This window comes from Oncorhynchus keta, chromosome 15 (assembly GCF_023373465.1).
Source record: "Oncorhynchus keta strain PuntledgeMale-10-30-2019 chromosome 15, Oket_V2, whole genome shotgun sequence".
Taxonomy (NCBI): Eukaryota; Metazoa; Chordata; class Actinopteri; order Salmoniformes; family Salmonidae; genus Oncorhynchus; species Oncorhynchus keta.
Window position 1 is genome coordinate 24,359,668 of NC_068435.1, and position 19,845 is coordinate 24,379,512.

The window sequence follows — 19,845 nt, forward strand, 5'->3', positions numbered from 1 at the left end:
TTTATGAATAGGCTAGTGCACAACAGCCACTGAACAGTGATTCTGTCTGATTCTCACACCATCTGAACACCACTCTCTCACACACGTGACATCTGGTTGACACATGAGAAAAGTAGTTTACAGACACAAAGGATAAACCTATGTATTTAATTAATTTGAATAAAAACGAGCATGCCTACATAGCCTAAATTGTTATGTATGCAGGTAAAGTTGGTATTATAAAAACTAGGGGTGCTCATGCTTGGAATCACTAGTGCTATATAATGTGATGCACCTGCAAACTGAGCAAACCAGATTTGGGGGTCTTGAAGATGCTTGAAAACCTCTACAGCAGAAACCTGAGCTTTTTTGTACTTATTCTTTTTTTTTTACAGCATTAATACACAAGTTGAACAAAAACTATTTCACTCTGATCTAGTGATTTTTTTGCCAAGTCAACTCTAATTGCAATGGAAAATACCACTTGCATTTAGTTGTAACTTGCCTTATATATACCATGTCCCATACTTTAAATGAATTAGCTTGTTGCCACGGTAATAGTGTAAGGGCTTTAACTTTAATGATAAATATATGAATCATCTTATGTGGGAGTCTCTTTAAAGGTAACTGTGTTGATGACTTTGTCTTAGTACAAAAATATTATTGTAATATTTGAGATAGGACATTCAACTACAAAAATTGCCATCTTATTTCAATCACACATAATGGCAGTAAAAAAAATGAAGGAAAAAAAGTTAAGGGGCCAACCTAAGGGCCCCAAATTTAATTTGTGGGTTTTCTTCTCATGGCCCTGTTGTCCAGAAATGAACTGTCCTTTAGAACCTTGATAAGACCAAGTAATTACCAAATTAGATGATAATGGTTTCAAAACTGTTGTAAATATGCCTACTGTAATTGTATCTGGATATTGAAGCTGCTTAGCATTGGCCATATTGATGTGATTGTGGTCCACTCTACTGTCAATCTATCAGGAATGATACCACGGGACTGCTATAGGAAGTCCATGAACCATCTCTTCATGCTCACATCTGATCGTGATCTGATCACGATCAGATGTCAACACTAATATTACGTGAGCCGGGTGACATGCGTCTTTAGTTTTGAACAAACTAATTTTGTTACAGTTTCTTTATTCAATTCTGCTTATTTCAATGTTCCTGCAAATAAGCAATTGGTTAACAAACACATAGTTGCCAGCTTGCATGCAGCCTTGCAAGTTTGTTTGAATTAGATTCTTACTGATTAGGCTATAATGTATTTTTTTCACAGTGAATAATGCCATCGTAATAATAAAAGATTTCAGCTGTGCAGGTGTGTGTGCTACCAGTCCAACAGAGCTCGCAAAGTAATATAATTTGGACCATATCACTCATGTAACTAACTTACTAGAAATCATACCTCTTTATTGAATTGCAGCTGTTTTACTTCTAAATGCACCCATTTTTTCACCCCCACTGTTTTTGTCAGGTTCAATTTGCAAACAGCCCAGCTAGAAGCAACTGGCGGTTATGGCAGGGGCCCCTTAAGGGGTAAAAAGGTTCCTAACAGTGGGAGGCAAGAATTCCGCAACCAGCCTGAGGATCTGCCTGCAAAACATTCCGCTTTTTATCTAAGTGCTTTGAGATCCAGCTGCAACGGTGTAAAAAAAAAAGTGAATGGCCTCATCCCCCACTGCAAAGGACCTCTAGGAGATTATCCTTCATTTGAGCTTGCCCAACCCCAACCCCTATCTGAGTGACCAGAAAAGGAATGGGGGAAAATCCAACCTGATGTGCTGGATGGACAAATGGCGAGAGGGCCCAGGGGGGGGACCCTTTCAAGAGCATTGGTAGAAAATGAAAGAGGGGGCCCACAATTGTTTGGAGGCAAATGTAACTTAAAGCCCCATGCATTCTTTCTATTTTTAAATCATCACTTTATGTCTAATAATTCATTATGTGTGTTTATTTATATATCTGTTTAATAATTTATTTCTCTGAGCCACTGAACTGCTCAGTCTGTTAGGAAAACCATTTGAATATGAAATGTGATATTTACATTCACAGCCCTGATTGGCTGATAGGATGGCCTAGAGCCCAACCCTTCAACCCCTCATTAAAAACAACGACAAAGGCACATCGTATTCTACCTGTCAGTTGGAGCTGGAATTGGACCCTGAAAAAAAAAAACTTCCATAGGTGAGTTGGCTACCTTGTCTTGTCATCATTATAGAAGGCATACATAATGCATCTTAATTTGTTATATCATTGTTGTACAGTTTTCAATAGGTCACCAGAAGATGCAGGGCCAGAACACCCTGTTTGCATGGTGGACCATCCTGGCCTATATATATATATATATATATTGTATAATCTCCAGTATCATCACAAAGTCTATTTAATGATTTTATGAAATAGACTTTGTGATGATACTGGAGATTTGAACTTATTTTTTAAAAAGTATGCGTAAACACTCTTCAATTACACATTTTTTATGTTTTCTGCTGTTGAAAGTTGAACAAAGAAACCAAACTGCAATGAAAGGTTGTTGTCAATCAAGATAAATTCTCTTGTCAGTTATTTACATAACATAATAAACAGTCCATAAACAAGGTTAGAATGAAAGTTTGTAAGTATTTGTTTTACATGTGCTCAAGGTGTTTCTTTGAGAGGAAAACAGATCATGGTGAAAGTAAGAGGGTGTTAGCTAAACATAATCGAATAGGAGGTATAGAGAAGCAACAGAGTAGTCATCGATCGTATAAAATAGAAACAAGTAGTGGTTTTAATTACATTGTCATCACAAGCTTTCTCCAACACTGACATTACTCTAGTCAACTATAATCACATCCTGTGACAGGAAAGATGGAAGAGTTAGTATTTCATACTTATTGCACCCACATAATTACACTTAGCTTCTTAACAAGAAGCTTGGCGGAATCTGTTGTGCTATGTGACGGTTGGAGTGAGAGCAGGTCTCCAGGAGGATGGTTGGTGACCATCCATGTGTTTTGAAATTGTCATACAGTCAATCACAGATAGCCCTGCCCGTTGACAATTTCCCACTAATAGGTTATAGGGCATGGGTCTGAAAAAAGTCATATTTACAGTAGAAGTTGGACGTTTACATACACTTAGGTTGGAGTCATTAAATCAATTTTTTCAACCACTCCACAAATTTCTTGTTAAGAAACTATAGTTTTGGCAAGTCGGTTAGAACATCTACTTTGTGCATGTGTAGCCGATGTGAAATGGCTAGCTAGTTAGCGGTGGTGCGCGCTAGTGGCGTTTCAATCGGTGACGTCACTTGCTCTGAGACCTTGAAGTAGTGGTTCCCCAGCTCTGCAAGAGCCGTGGCTTTTGTGGAGCGATGGGTAACGATGCTTCGAGGAAGACTGTTGATGTGTGCAGAGCGTCCCTGGTTCGCGCCCAGGTCGGGGCGAGGGGACAGACGTAAAGTCTATACTGTTACATTGATGCTGTTGACCCAGATCACTGGTTGCTGCGGAAAGAGGAGGAGGTCACTTTTGTGGAGCGATGGGTAACGATGCTTCGAGGGTGACTGTTGACGTGTGCAGAGCGCCCAGGTCGGGGCGAGGGGACGGACGTAAAGTCTATACTGTTACATTGGTGCCGTGACACGGATCACTGGTTGCTGTGGAAAGAGGAGGAGGTCAAAAGGGGGGTGAGTGTAGCCGATGTGAAATGGCTAGCTAGTTAGCGGTGGTGCGCGCTAGTGGCGTTTTAATCGGTGACGTCACTTGCTCTGAGACGTTGAAGTAGTGGTTTCCCTTGCTCTGCAATGGCCGCGGCTTTTGTGGAGTGATGGGTAACGATGCTTCGAGGGTGACTGTTGACGTGTGCAGAGCGTCCCTGGTTCGCGCCCAGGTCGGGAAAGGACGTAAAGTCTATACTGTTACACAGGACACAGGTCATTTTTCCAACAATTGTTTACAGACAGATTATTTCACTTATAATTCACTGTATCACAATTCCCGTGGGTCAGAAGTTTACATACACTAAGTTGATTGTACCTTTAAACAGCTTGGAAAATTCCAGAAAATTATGTAATGGCTTTAGAAGCTTCTGATAGGCTAATAGACATGATTTGAGAGTATCTATATCGACAGTAAAACAAGTCCTATATCGACATAATCTGAAAGGGCGCTGAGCAAGGAAGAAGCCACTGCTCCAAAACTGCCATAAAAAAGCCAGACTATGGTTTGCAACTGCACATGGGGACAAAGATCATACATTTTGGAGAAATGTCCTCTGGTCTGATGAAACAAAAATAGAACTGTTTAGCTATAATGACCATCGTTATGTTTGGAGGAAAAAGCTTGCAATCTGAAGAACACCATCCCAAACATGAAGCACGGGGGTAGCAGCATCATGTTGTGGGGCTGCTTTGCTGCAGGAGGCTGTGGTGCTCTTCACAAAATAGATGGCAACATGAGGAAGGAAAATTAGGTGGATATATTGAAGCAACATCTCAAGACATCAGTCAGGAAGTTAAAGCTTGGTAGCAAATGGGTCTTCCAAATGGACAATGATCACAAGCATACTTCCAAAGTTGTGGCTTAAGGACAACAAAGTCAAGGTATTGGAGTGGCCATCACAAGGCCCTGACCTCAATCCTATAGACAATTTGTGGGCACAACTGAAAAAGCATGCGTGAGCAAGGAGGCCTACAAACCCGACTCAGTTACACCAGCTCTGTCAGGAGGAATGGGCCAAAATTCACCCAACTTATTGTTGGAAGCTTGTGGAAGGCTACCCGAAACGTTTGACCTAAGTTAAACAATTTAAAGGCAATTCCACCAAATACTAATTGAGTGTATGTACAAGTTGTATGTATTCAACTTTTTTTTCATAGCAGAACAATCTTGGGTCTATACAGTATTGTACTCATTTTCAGTACATGTGGTGGCTAAATTATGCCCTTTGAAAGTTTTATAAGGAGTTGTCAATTGACAGGGGCTACTCATCTATCTGTGATTGGCTGAATGACCAATACAAGACATTGGTAGTCATTACAGGTATCTGACCTATAGGAGCCTTGTCAGTTGGTGCTGGGGCTATCTGGACCGTATGAACAGAGTGGTACTGCAGTCTGTGTAGTCCATTAGGGTCCAGCTCAGGGATTCCCAGGGAAACCATCCTGGATGGGTTGGGGAGCTTGTCTGCAGAAAGAAATGGACAGACAAACAAAATATGAGCTGCACTACATCAGAACCACTTTGATATCTATACCATAATTTGCGAGATTGAAACGGAATATTCACTGCCCTCTCCCACCTTACCTTGTGATTATACTGTAGAATGCTGTGACAGAAAAAATATTAGTAAGTTGTAAACCAATCAACAGCCAAAGGTACATTTTTTATTTGGGGATAGAGCTGGGTGATATCTTTCACAGTTTTGATGGTATGATGTTATTTGACGGTATTTCATGTTTTTTTAAATAATAAAATATGCTTATGAGCAGTGCAGGGCCCTAGAGTTGCAAAACATAAATTATACGTCATTTCAATGGGAATTTCTCCAACATTTTACACTGCTCAATCCAACTTCAAACAAAAATAATTGACCGCATTTTCATACATTTCTGAAAAAAAGTCATGTATAGCACGTTTGACCCATAGCAGAACAATCTTAGGTCTATAGATCATTTTCACAATTTCAGAGTGGTATTTCGAACCTCATAGTGTGGAAATAGCATCAAGAACAGTTTTTAACTGCACTTGGCTTTTATTAATAGGTTATTCACCAAGTCATATTATAATGTTGCTTTGCAAACACAGCAAAACAAGTGAAAAACCATTGAAATCAACAGTAAAGGGATAAAACATGTGTAGCAGGTGTGGGCTACTTGTTGTTGTGTGAGTAGTGAATGCATTCTGGCTGTTTGTTGTAAATAAGAATTGGTTACTTCAGAGAGGTATACTGTCTCTGTTGTGTTTCAAATGCTAATTATAGCAGGAAGAAGGACACAATAACAACAATAAGGTAGTAATATTGTTTTTGTATGAGATGACGGAGAGTAGGTTCTATCTTGATGATGATTAAGTAACATAAACTTTAGCTTCTAAGCACCTTCTCACTTTATGCACTTTTGGACCTCTCACTCACTAAGCATCATGGCAAAAAAAAAAAAAAATTGCACCTCTAGCCTCTGTTTTGGGATTTTCCCCAACCTTTTTAACAATAAAACATTGCTTGGCATGAATTTGCTACAGTGATATTCAAAAATATCATAAATAGAGATAAATGAATGCACATACAAATCAGATAGGTTGTTTTGAAAGGGAAGGAACAGGGAAGGATAAACATTTGCCATGGTGGTCCATGAGAGAAACGAATGTATTCTACAAGATATCCAGTATTTTTCCTCTGCTTGAGTATGCCTTTTTCCATCTTAATTGAATTACACAGGGAACTGTTCATAAATCTGTTCCACAAGGGAAAACACTGGAAACATTATTTGCTGTGAATGCTGTGCAGGCCTACATGCACAATACTCCACTTTGACTGAATGAGAGTAGATATGGAAAAATAGGTAAACCAATTGCTTCTAATGTAAGAAAATAGATGAATGAATAAAGAGATTTTAGTATAAAGTGTGGATGGACAGAGATGGTTTGCTTGTCACGTGAATGAGCCTTGGTGAGGAGTGTGACAGAGGTGATCATGCCCTCTGCTGTGTGCTGTCAGAACTTCATGAGGCAGGTATGGTCACCACCACTAACTCCACAACTTGTCAAGACATATAGTGCCTTCAGAAAGTATTCATACCCCTTGACTTATTCCACATTTTATTGTGTTACAACCTGAATTCAAAATGTATTACATTTATTTTTTTCTCTCACACATTTACACACAATACCCCATAATGATAAAGTGGAGAAAAAAATGTCATGCATTTTTGCAAATGTATTGAAAATTAAATACAGAAATACATTTAAATAAATGTTCACACCCCTGAGTCAATATATGTTAGAATCACCTTTGGCAGTGAATACAGCTATGAGTCTTTCTGGGTAAGTCTCTCAGGACTTTGCACACCTGGATTGTACAATATTTGCACATTTTTTAAATGATTCTGTCTAGTTTGTTGTTGATCATTGCTAGACAGCCATTTTCAAGTCTTGCCATAGATATTCAAGCCGAAGTCAAAACTGTAACTAGGCCACTCAGGAACATTCAATGTCATCTTGGTAAGCAACTCCAGTGTATATTTGGTGAGTTTTAGGTTATTGTCCTGCTGAAAGGTACATTTGCCTCCCATTGTTTGTTGGAAAGTATACTGAACTAGGTTTTCCTCCCATAGTCCTTGCCGATGACACACATATCCATATATGCAGCCACCACTATTCTTGAAAATATGAAGAGTGGTACTCCGTGATGTGTTGTGTTGGATTTGCCTAAATATACTGCATAACGCTTTGTATTCAGGACATTCAGGACAGTTCATTTCTTTGCCACAATTGTATTGTGTACAGGCTTCCTTCTTTTCACTCTATCATTAAGGTTAGTATTATGGAGTAACTACAATGTTGTTGATTCATCCTCAGTTATCCTATCAAAGCCATTAAACTCTGTAACAGTTTTAAAGTCATCTTTGGCCTCATGGTGAAATCCCTGCCTGGTTTCCTTACTCTCCGTAAACTGAGTTAGGTAAGATGCCTGTATATTTTGTTGACTGGGTGTATTGATACACCATTCAAATTGTAATTAATAACTTCACCATGGTCAAAGGGATATACAATGTCTGCTTTTTTTTATACCCATGTACCAATCTGTGCCCTTCTTTGCGAGGCATTGGAAAACTTCTCCGGACTTTGTGATTGAATCTGTGTTTGAAATTCATTACTTGACTGAGGGACCTTACAGGTACAGTAATTGTATGTTTGGGGTGCAGAGATGAGGTAGTCATTCAAACATACTTTTACATTTGTCATTTTAGTAATTTAGCAGACACTCTCATCCAGAACAACTTACAGGAGCAATTAGGGTTAAGTGCCTTGCTCAAGGGCACATCGACTGATTTTCCACCTTTCAGTTACTGACCCAACTCTCTTAACCAATAGGCTACCTGTAACCATGTTAAACACTATTATTGCACGCAGAGTGAGTCCATGCAATTTATTACGTGACTTTTTAAGCACATTTTTACTCCTGAACTTATTTAGGCTTGCCATAACAAATGGGTTGAATACTTATTGACTCAAGACATTTAAGCTTTTCATTTTTTATGAATTTGTCAACATGTCTATAAACATAATTCCACTTTTACATTATGGGGGTATTTTGGGGTATTTTGTAAAGGCCAGTGACACAAAATCTCAATTTAATCCATTTGAAAAAGTAAAGGGGTGTGAATGCTTTCTCTAGGCACTGTCAATATCTAACCTTTGCAGATTTTTACAGACTGAATTTTGTGGAAAGTAAATACAGTACCAGTCAAAAGTTTGGACACACCTACTCATTCAAGGGTTTTTCTTGATTTTTGCTCATTTCTACGTTGCGGGATAATAGTGAAGTCATCAACACTATTAAATAACACATGTGGAATCATGTAGTAACCAGAACATTGTTAAACAAATCAAAATATATTTTATATTTGAGATTCTTCAAAGTAGCCACCCTTTGCCTTGATGAAAGCTTTGCACACTCTTGGCATTCTCTCAACCAGCTTCATGACCTGTAATGCATTTCAATTAACAGGTGTGCCTTGTTAAAAGTTCATTTATGGATTTTTTCCCCTTCTGAATGTGTTTGAGCCAAGCAGTTGTGTTGTAACAAGGTAGGGGTGGTATACAGAAGATAGCTCTATTTGATAAAAGACCAAGTCCATATTATGGCAAAAACAGCTCAAATAAGCAAAGAGAAATGACAGTCCATCCCTACTTTAAGACATGAAAGTCAGTCAATGCGATTCATTTCAAGAACTTTGAACGTTTCTTCAAGTGCAGTCGCAAAAAACATCAAGCACTATAATGGAACTGGCTCTCATGAGGACCGCCACAGGAAAGGAAGACCCAGTTACCTCTGCTGCAGAGGATAAGTTCATTAGTTACCAGCCTCAGAAATTGCAGTCCAAATAAATGCTTCACAGAGTTCAAGGCAATGGGGGGCTACTTTAAAGAATCTAAAATATATTTTGATTTGTTTAAGCCTTTTTTGGTTACTACATTATTCCATATGTGTTATTTCATGGTGTTGATGTATTCACAATTATTCTACAATGTAGAAAATAGTACAAATAAAGAAAAACCCTTGAATGAGTAGGTATGTCCAAAGTTTTGACTGGTACTGTATGTATACCAAATAACACAAAGTCAATTACATACTTCACAAAAACACAATACTATCCTAGATGTAAGTACAAAACCTGATATAAATGATTTTATACATTTTGTTGCATCTCCTATTTTATTGGTGTGGGTGCATTCATTCAATGCAGGCAGGGTTCACCTTCGCAGCTATAACGCACTACTCCTGCGTAGTAGGGGGCAGTAATGAATCTTTGCCAGGAATGTGGGTTCGTTTTGTGTCAGACATCTGAGTAACCGAGGAGATCCAGGAGATGGTTTCCAATTCCCTGAACGTAGACAGACAGCGGTGAAGATTGTATAATTCTTGTGCCTTTGTTATGGTCGACTTGTTGACAAAAGCGTACAATTTAATCTAAAGAAGTTAGCTAACAGCGAGCCTGTGTGTATTCGTACATTGTTATTTTATCTTAGCTCACTAGTACATTAGCTGGTAAGCTAACATTAGCTAGCTAGCTAGCAAGCTAACTAGCTAAATAACTTGCTGAGCCCGGATGCGGTGAACTACAACAAGACAAGTCTTTGGCCTTGGAAGAGTTGGGCATCAGGCTTGAATTATGTCAAGCAACCGTCAACAGCAAACTGGCGGTGGAACGGGGCCTGGGACAAGTAGCAGCAGTACCGGTGGCACTACCAATGCTAACGGTGCTACCAGCGTAGGCGGTAACGTCAGTACGAATGTGAATAATTCTTCAAATGTTGTGCCCTCACGGACTCTGGCTACAACTGGCGATGGGTTGCTCGTACCTGCAGCGGCTGTCCAGTCTCCAATAAGCTTAGCCACACTTAGCAGACCCAGTTCATCCTCTTCTGGCACCAGCAGAAAACGTCCTCTCCACCAAGCACCTCTCTACAATGGTCTCTTGAATTCCTACGAAGATAAAAGCAACGATTTTGTGTGGTGAGTTTTCCTGCAAAATGCTAGCTACTTTGCGAACTTGTTTAGCTAATTTGCTTGCTGACTAGGTTGCTAATTATATGTCGCTCGCTAGCTCAATTTGTGTGCATTCTTGTTTACAATGTCCGTTTGGCAGCTAGTTTGCCTGGTAGCTACAACAGCTCAGAAATGCATATCATTAAACCAGACTCATTGGTTATTCGCACTTATTTATTCTCACTTCAGTAGTTGATCACTGTCAAAGTAAGGTTAATTTTCCTAATTAACCAAATTATGTTGCATTGCATTTTCTTTTCAGCCCGATCTGTTTTGAAATGATTGAGGAAGCACACATGACAAAATGTGGACACAGTTTCTGGTAAGCAAACTTGATGACATTGGCAAGGCTACAGTACACCCATTTAATTTCTATTGCTTTTAGTACCACTCATCAATATTAACTAGTTCCTTTGGTAACCTCCACCAATGCATCAATCATTTTTCCCTATGCTGGTTTTCCCATTTTATTTCTGTGTTCAGCTACAAGTGCATTCGCCAGAGTTTGGAGGACAGCAATAGGTGCCCAAAATGTAACTACATCATTGACAACGTGGATCAGCTCTATCCAAATTTTCTTGGTAGGTTTGTCTGTTGATATAGATTAGGTTTGAAAACAATGTCCTACATATGTTGGTGGCTGTGGTGTAGCTAGCTTCCCTACAGTCTTGTCACTGGTTTGTCCCAAATGGCAAACTATTCCATATTTGGTGCACTATTTTTGTATGGGCCCTGGTCAAAAGTAGTCTTTAAACTTTTCCAATACATCACTCCTCCTCAGTAGTAATTCTAACTCTTGTTTTGATTTGTTACAGTCAATGAACTCATTCTCAAACAAAAACAGAGATCAGATGAAAAACGGCTGAAGATGGACCATCCGGTAAGTGCTTCAGCTGATCAGGTCTCCTACACACACACACACACTTGCACAAGAAACCAGACCTGGGTCAAAAGTTACAACGAAATGCAGACAACATTATGGGCCAGTTTCTCAGACACAGATTTAGCCTGGTATTCAATTTAAAAGCAAGCTCAATGGAGACTCTTCATTGAAACAGCTTCATAGTCCATGATTCTGCTTAGTCTGTCCAGGAAACTGCCATTAACTTTCCCCTAGCAATTGTTGTTGGTGTGTATGAGGTCTAATAGTGAAGGAACCCAACAGTTAACCCAATATCCCAAAAGTACCTGCCTAATTGTATATTTCTCCTGTTTTTAGAATGGGTCAAGATGGCAAGTGTTTCAAGACGTCCTGGGCACAGACCAAGAGAACCTAGATCTTGCTAATGTCAACTTAATGCTGGAACTCCTTGTACAGAAAAAGAAACAGCTGGAAGCGGTATGCATATTTTGTTTAAGCACTATATATTTAACCAGCAGAAAATGAATGGTGGGCAGACAGCGGGACACTCACCCAATTTTAACTTTAATGCCTTTCCCTAACCTTTACCATAACCTCGCTGAAACTATACCACATTAACCATAACATAACCCCTTATCGAACCCAGGTGTGCATGCTCGTGCAGCGACCAGCAGCAAGGTATTTCTTCTCATGCGCTCCTTGCTGCAAAACCAATTGCCCTCTGGGACAAATAAAGTTGAAACTTGAACCCCCCCCCCAAAAAATAACTGCAGATCAAATACACTTTCTTTTGTTTATTCATAACATTACATTTAATTAATCCTATTTAGTGACTTTGTAGTCATACCTTGATTGACCATTAACTCTGTCTGTTTATTCCCATAGGAATCACAAGCTGCTCAACGTCAGATCTTAATGGAATTCCTCAAAGAAGCAAGAAGAAATAAAAGAGAGGTGTGCCCCATATCTTTTTTGGATCTCATCTTATGTTTCAATATTTACTTACAGTAGTAATCTATGTTAGGAAATAACCATTAGTTATTGAGTGACATTGTGTTTTACCATTCAGCAACTGGAGCAGTTGCAGAAGGAGCTAAACTTTTTGGAGGAGGATATCAAGCGTGTTGAGGTAAAATAATATACATAGCTAGCTATCCTAACATTTCTGTCCTCCTGAAATGGATTAGCAGTCAGAGGTCTGGTTTCCCTGACACAGATTAAGCCTAGTCCTGGACAAAAACACTTGTGTCCCAGAAAAACCACCCCAGAATGTTCAGAAATGCAGGTAAAGTCTGTTGAGGAGTTTTCTTTTTTAAACTAAATACATTGTGCATTTTCTAGGAAATGAGTGGACTGTACTCACCAATGAGTGACATGGATCGTAACTTGGACAGCACTGTGCCCAATTTCGAGGCTCCCTCACCTGCACCTAGGTAAAACAAAATTCTGTCCTGTTCTTTAGTTGGTCTTGTGAAAGGACCAAAGTAATTATCTGACTCCGAATATACATTTGGGATCTTTGTATGAATTTCCTTTAAACGTTGTGAAAAGGTTGAGCTTTTACAGGAGACACTGATATATATTTACGTTAACGAAAAAATTATTGCCTTTACAGTAGTCTTATGGATTCGACAGAGTATCCGAGTCAACCACCAGGTTTTGGTGGAACTTCCCAGGTAAGTCTGACCCACTAGTTTTCTGAGCCATAGGTTGCATCCCTGTTCTCCACTTTTCTAGTCATGGATTTAAAAGCATAGGATTGGTGTAAGCATTGGGTGGTGTGTTGTTTAATCCATGCAAGAAAGTGTATGAGTTTACACTTTGGGAGAAGGTTGGAGAATCGAGACGCAGCCATTGTGAATCATTGATGTTGGTGGTTCAGGTTCACATTTTGCAGATGCATGTGTTTAGTGTCTGTCTGTGTCTTTTCTATTTTACCAAAGGGTAAGAGGCAAACATGGTACAACAGTACTCTGGCTTCACGTAGAAAGAGGCTCACAGCGCACTTTGAAGATCTGGAGCAATGCTACTTCTCTAACCGAATGACCCGATTAACAGGTACCCTCTAGATTTACGTCGACTTTTACTTTACCCAGAGAAGCCTTTTAAGTAATGTCCTTGTATTCCAAAAGAGGAAGGGTGATGGCATCTTCCACAAATGACCGTAACAACAACCCTCTAGGTTGAACTTTTAGCTGTCTGAGCTGCATTATCTTGCATAATCTATTTTAGGCTTGAGGCTCCTGCCCTCTGGCTGACTTGCATGGAGCTCGCAAGACATAATGACGAATCTGATAATAAACAACTAAAACATGGTTTAATTTCTAATGGTGTTCAGGGTTAGATATTTATTGTTTGTCATGTCTTGTTTTAGATGACAGCAGGAACCTAAATCAACTGGATGATTTCATGGAGTGTCTCTCAAAGTTCACACGGTACAACTCTGTGCGGCCGTTGGCGACCCTGTCTTATGCTAGTGATCTCTACAACGGCTCCAGTATTGTCTCTAGGTAATGTCAACCCTCAACTGTCAAACACAAAGCACTTGATGGCTTAGCTAATTATACTGAACAAAAATATAAATGCAACATGTAAAGTGTTGGTCCCATGTTTCATGAACAAAGGAAAATGTCTGGGATTTCTTTACGCACATAAAAGCTTATTTCTCTATTGTTATGCACACATGTTTACATCCCTGTTGGTGATCATATCTTCTTTGCCAAGATAATCCATCAAGTTTTGAGGGAGCGTGCAATTGGTATGCTGACTGCAGGAATGTCCACCAGAGCTAATGCCAGAGATTGAAATGTTCATTTATCTACCATAAGCTGCCTCCAACGTCGTTTTAGAGAATTTGTCGGTACAACCGCAGGCCACGTGTAACCACGCCAGCCCAGGACCTCCACATCCGGCTTCTTCACCTGCGGGATTGTCTGAGGAGGGGGAGTGCAAAGGAGTATTTCTATCTGTAATAAATCCCTTCTGTGGGGAAAAACTCATTCTGATTGGATGGGCCTGGCTCCCAAATGGGAGATCCATAGATTAGGACCTAATGAATTTATTTAAATGGAACTGATTTCTTTCTATGAACTGTAACTCAGTAAAATCTTTGAAATTGTTGCATGTTGCGTTTATTTTTTTGTTAGATTTCGCACCATCCTAATGGTTAGTATCCAATTTGACCTACAGAGAGCGCTCTTGTATCACAATACATCTTCCAGTTGCTACCAGAGTGTAGCCGAAGGCCCCACGGTTTCTGTTGCTAGCTCTATCTCTTATCTACCGCTATCTCTATGGAAAAGTACTAATGCAATCTGATGGGAGACTTAGTGTGGTTCACAGTTGGTGCCTCATTCCCTATATAGTGCTGGTCAAAAGTAGTGCACTCTAGGGAATAGGGGGCCATTTAAGATGCTACCATGCTTCTTATGAAATAATGCTTCATTGCACACAACCATTGTTACTTGTTTGATGCAACTTCTTCTTGGCTATTGAGGTTGTTTTGCGCTCTTGTCTCTGCAGCATTGAATTTGACCGTGACTGTGATTACTTTGCCATTGCTGGCGTCACCAAGAAAATCAAGGTGTTTGAGTATGGAACAGTGATCCAGGATGCTGTGGACATTCATTACCCTGTCAATGAAATGACGTGCAACTCCAAAATCAGGTGACCTTTCAACCTGTCTTAATGTTGAGAATTACCATCTCTATTACAATAGATATGACACACTTAAACAATGTTCATTACCTTAGTGGGTTCCCTATTCTGGGGATTGTTTTAAATGTTGTTCTAGATTTTATGGATCTAGGATATTCATTAATCCTCATAGAAACATGGAAGAACAGGTCTTGGCTCTTACATCCCCATGTGTTTTGTATTTCAGCTGTATCAGCTGGAGCAGCTACCACAAGAATCTTTTGGCTAGCAGCGACTACGAGGGAACAGTCATCCTGTGGGATGGTTTCACTGGCCAAAGGTCAAAGGTCTATCAGGTATGCACCTGGCGCGCTCATTCCCCGAGGTTCCCCCCTTTCAAATACAACTACCATACTCTAATACAATGGAACAAACAAACCACAGCTGTGGAGATTGTTGCTGCTAAGGCCTCCTACTATACCCAGAAGCTTTTACCTTTGTTTGATTTTCTTTGGACACTACACTCAATCCATTACTAAATGGAAACAGACACTTTTGCAGATGTACTGTATGAAATACATATTTCATCCACTCTGTCTTCAAAGTAAACCTTTGCTAAAGTATGTACCCCAGTATTCTTGGGCTAGTGAGATTTTAGTTGTGGTGGAATTTACACTGCTCTATAGATGGAAATCTATTCCGTTATAAAAGTCAGTTATGTTTGTTTCACACCTGTGATGTTCCTCCAGGAGCATGAGAAAAGATGTTGGAGTGTCGATTTCAACCTCATGGATCCCAAGCTTCTAGCCTCTGGTTCTGATGATGCGAAAGGTAATGTTGAAGCGATGCAGTTGTTTGTTTGCACTTCTCCCAAGGTCCTAATAAACAAGATGCCTGCTGGGCTTAAAGGGAACATATTGCTAGTCTCAACATCTCTGGTGTTTTGTTATTGATCTAGGATTGCATCTGGTTTTTGTTTCTTTCAGTGAAGTTATGGTCTACCAACCTTGACAATTCAGTCGCCAGCATCGAGGCCAAAGCAAATGTGTGCTGTGTAAAGTTCAGTCCCACATCGAGGTATCACCTTGCTTTTGGATGTGCGGGTAGGTTGATCTGTGATGCTACTTCTTCTTCCAAACCTCTTCCAAGGTCTTGATTTGGGTGAAGGATGAGTTGAAACATGCATTGCACTTCATACCTTTTTTGGGGGGTGAAGGATGAATTGAAACATGCATTGCACTTTGTAAAAAGAATGCTTTAAAGATTTTACTACTGTCATTTTGTGTTTTTCTCCCAGACCACTGTGTCCACTACTACGACCTCCGCAACACTAAACAGCCCATCATGGTGTTCAAAGGCCACAGGAAAGCTGTGTCCTACGCTAAGTTTGTCAACGGAGAGGAAATTGTATCTGCGTAAGTCAACTCAATCAAATTACGTTCAGAGATGTCACACTTTACATTTGACCATATTGTAAATGTTCCCCAAAATGTCACAGCATTTTCCTATTAGGCCCCTGATATGATAATTACTACCATATTTGGTAGTCGTAGTGCATGTTCTGCTGACATAGTTACTCTTCTGTATCACACAGCTCAACAGACAGCCAGCTAAAGCTGTGGAATGTAAACAAGCCCCACTGCTTGCGCTCATTCAAGGGCCACATCAATGAGAAGAACTTTGTTGGCCTTGCCTCCAATGGGGACTATGTTGCGTGTGGTAAGTGGGACCTCATTGGCAGCATCTTGTGTGGTGCTGGAAAAGTCCTTCAGTGGATGTGAAAATGCTTTTACTCGGATTGACACAGATTGACATTCGTATATGGATTTAGAGTTAATGTGTTTGGGGACAGTATTGATTGACCAGTTGTGGATGTGTTCAGTTTAAGAATGCATTTTGGGTGCTTTCAAATGTAGTGAGTACTTTGATATGATGATCTGATAAACTGCCAGATTTTGTAGTTCAATCATTCTTCTCTCTGCAGGAAGTGAGAACAACTCACTGTATCTCTACTACAAGGGGCTGTCCAAGACACTGCTGACATTCAAGTTTGACACTGTGAAGAGTGTGTTGGATAAAGACAAGAAAGAGGATGACACCAACGAGTTTGTCAGTGCCGTATGCTGGAGAGCTATGCCTGACGGGGTGAGTGTGAGAACTGTGTGTCAGTCAGATCAGTGGGGATTCATGTCTGATATCCTCTTTATATGTCTGCGTTATGGTTACGACTCTCGAAATGGCTGCAGACAAACTTTTCTGACGACAAATGCCTCTCTTGTGACTTTAATAATGGTCCCAGTCTAGGGTCTATAAGAAACTAGGGCGTTCCTCCAGGCAGAAGGACACCACTGTCCAGTGAAGCATGTTATTACTCTCTCACACAAGGACAAGTAACTGCCACACAAGAATGGCTCAAAACACAAACAGTTTAGTCTAAGATAATGTTCATAATCCCACACGCATCAACCCACCTACAATATCCATGGTTGGTAAATAGAAAAACACAGGGTTGAAATACCAAATTAACCACCTTTTGGAAAAACCCTGATGAAGGCTATGGGTTGAAACACGTTGGTTTCAACAATAATGAAGCATTTTAATAACGACCTCTCCAACAGTAGCTGAATTTCCTCTTCAGTTTGTTCCTTAATTCATGGACCTTGTAGCAACATTGTTCCCTTCTCTTTGCACGGAATTTCCCTGACCAGCATAGCTCAGCTAAAAAAAATGTTTTTAAATCCACCAAATGAGAAGTTAATTACCAGATGATATCATTTGAATGTTATGGATACATTTATACAGACTCTTAAGGCCACATTTGTCATTTAGTAAAAGCATAATCAAGAAATTGAATAATAATGGTGTCAATCAACCATGAGTACTAATTTAACAGTTTCATGGTTTGTGTCCTCTCTTGTAGGAGTCCAATGTGCTGATTGCTGCAAACAGTCAAGGAACAATCAAGGTTTGTTTTTGTGATTGTATTTTACTCGGCCCAGTTTCCCAATAGTGATGAACTTAAGCTTACGAGTGTTGAAGGCAGCTGAAGATATAACATGAGTTTCCCAAAACACCATGCAGAGAGAACAGTGACTGCATGAACATTTTTCATTTGAACTATAATTTTATAATGCATTGCTTGTTTGTATCAATTGCAAAGACATTGGCAACATTTGTTAACTTGGTTCTGAAATTATTGGCAGTCACAGAGAGATGGATAACAAAGAGATGGACCATCTTGGATATTTAACGATGCTCCTGCCAAGGTTCTTAGCCTTAAGATGCTTTTGGGAAACCGAGCCCTGGACTCTGCTAATGTATTTAGCATTGTCTTTCTCTGGTTTGGGAACTCAGGGGTTGAAGTTCTCCGTCACTACTACGGATTTCTGTCATATGGATTCTAGAGAGGTCGTTTTTGAGATCAGTGTCGATCCGCAATAATTGTATCTGGGGAGAGGGGTGGTTTAGAGATGACATTGCCTAATACAGAAGAACAAAATATATTTCCTTTTTTGTACTCTATTGCTCCTCTTTGACATCAACTTCCCATCAAACCAACTCATGAATGCCCTACTTGAAGTTTGTCTAAAAACTACTGTTTTGCTCTTTACCCTTTAGTGTGTGTACTTTACTGTATGTGTACTTGGGTTATCACTTTTCACAGGTAAATTGTAAAAAATCACTGGAGGACGTCATTAAGTTGGTCATTGGATTTCTTTTGGAGTGGCTGCGGGAAGTATCAGGTTTTTCAGCCTAGGAAAAATGTAGGCTACATTGTTTATTCTTTCTGCTCACATGTATTTTTCTTTCTCTATAGGTACTTGAGCTTGTTTAAGGTCCATCAGATCTCATCAAAGCCTCTGGAAATTACGGCTCCATTTCTTTCATGGCCAGTCCCTGGATTGGAGCGTATAGTTTCTTGGTCGAATAGAAACTTTGCAATTCTAGATCTGAGGAGCTGACCAGATTGGGAGAATGAATAAAACCAAAGTCCTTTGATTTTAATGAGCAAGAACTTTGGAAAAGACTTTGTGTACATCATACACTAGGATTGTGGATGTATGTACGGTAATTCAGAATGAGATTGAGGGCTTTTCTGCACAAAAGTAGAAGATTAATCTTTTGAAAGCCTCTATTTGAATAAAGTTAATGACTAATAGAACATCTCTTAACATGATTTGAAATTGAATGGAAATGTTATTTTTAATAAACTTGTTAAGTGTATTTCATAAGAGGTACATCCAGCAAGAAGGCCAAAGCACAAAAATAAAATGCAAAATGACTCATTGTATGAATGCATTTTCAACCCAATGTATACATCTGTCATCCTTTTCAATAGTCTTTGGTTTACCCTTATGTTTGATGTTTGAACCAATGGCAACATCTTTTAACTGGACTTGTTTTCATTCTGCAATCAAGCTTTCAGTGGCATGGCTTAGAGTCAAGAATTTTGAGTTTGAAAATGCAACGGAAGATTGACTAATGACTCCGAGACATTTCACTCATGTTACAATATATTTTTCTTTTGTCATTGAACATGTATTTGATAATACAAATCCTGTCTCCAAAATACTTTCATTTTGTATTAAATCATGATACATGTTGCAACCAGAACACGTCCAACACATGAAATCAAGTGGATTTGCTAGAATGCCAAGATGTACCTATTTTCTGAGAAACAACCAAGAGATGTTCTGTATTTGTATACCTAAATAAATTATTTGCAGAGAACTTTGTCTTTGCATTGAGTTATTCTTGGTTTAAAAAGGAGGAACGTAAGACTGAAAGTGAATAGTCTTAATGTTCCCTGACTTTCACAGTTGCGTCTTATCTTGATTACTTTATCTTCACAGTTTGTACGGGACCGCTTCCTTGAACAATCAAGTTAACATTAGTTATTTGCAGGGCTGTTTTCATTGTCACCTTGAGTTCCTGTATAATTATTATATACAGAAAAACATTTCATTTTCTGTTTCATCCTACTTTGACTCTAATTCATTATTTGTACCTGTTTAGTTATACCCCTCAATTCCCATGGCTTGTAACTTAAATTATTAACTGAGTGAGCAGCTTCTTTCTTTTGCTGGTATAAGAGTCAGC

General features: G+C 39.4%; 1 protein-coding gene across 2 annotated transcripts; it reads left to right on the top strand.

Annotated features, from left to right (window-relative positions):
* The first annotated feature begins 9,460 nt into the window (after positions 1-9,460).
* cop1 (COP1 E3 ubiquitin ligase) lies at positions 9,461-19,476 on the top strand. 2 transcript variants are annotated; one of them, XM_035788071.2, is made up of 20 exons: positions 9,461-10,214; positions 10,510-10,569; positions 10,731-10,828; positions 11,063-11,127; positions 11,467-11,586; positions 11,995-12,063; positions 12,179-12,238; positions 12,451-12,542; positions 12,725-12,785; positions 13,053-13,167; positions 13,484-13,619; positions 14,632-14,775; positions 14,993-15,101; positions 15,498-15,576; positions 15,732-15,848; positions 16,043-16,160; positions 16,340-16,464; positions 16,730-16,890; positions 17,666-17,710; positions 18,563-19,476. In XM_035788071.2, exons 1-20 carry the CDS (start codon positions 9,871-9,873, stop codon positions 18,578-18,580), a joined length of 2,136 nt encoding a protein of 711 aa, XP_035643964.1. In that variant the 5' UTR covers positions 9,461-9,870; the 3' UTR covers positions 18,581-19,476. The 2 variants fall into 2 exon arrangements, with proteins under 2 accessions (XP_035643964.1, XP_035643963.1); XM_035788070.2 differs by having other exon boundaries at positions 9,462-10,214; positions 15,495-15,576.
* Positions 19,477-19,845: the final 369 nt, after the last annotated feature.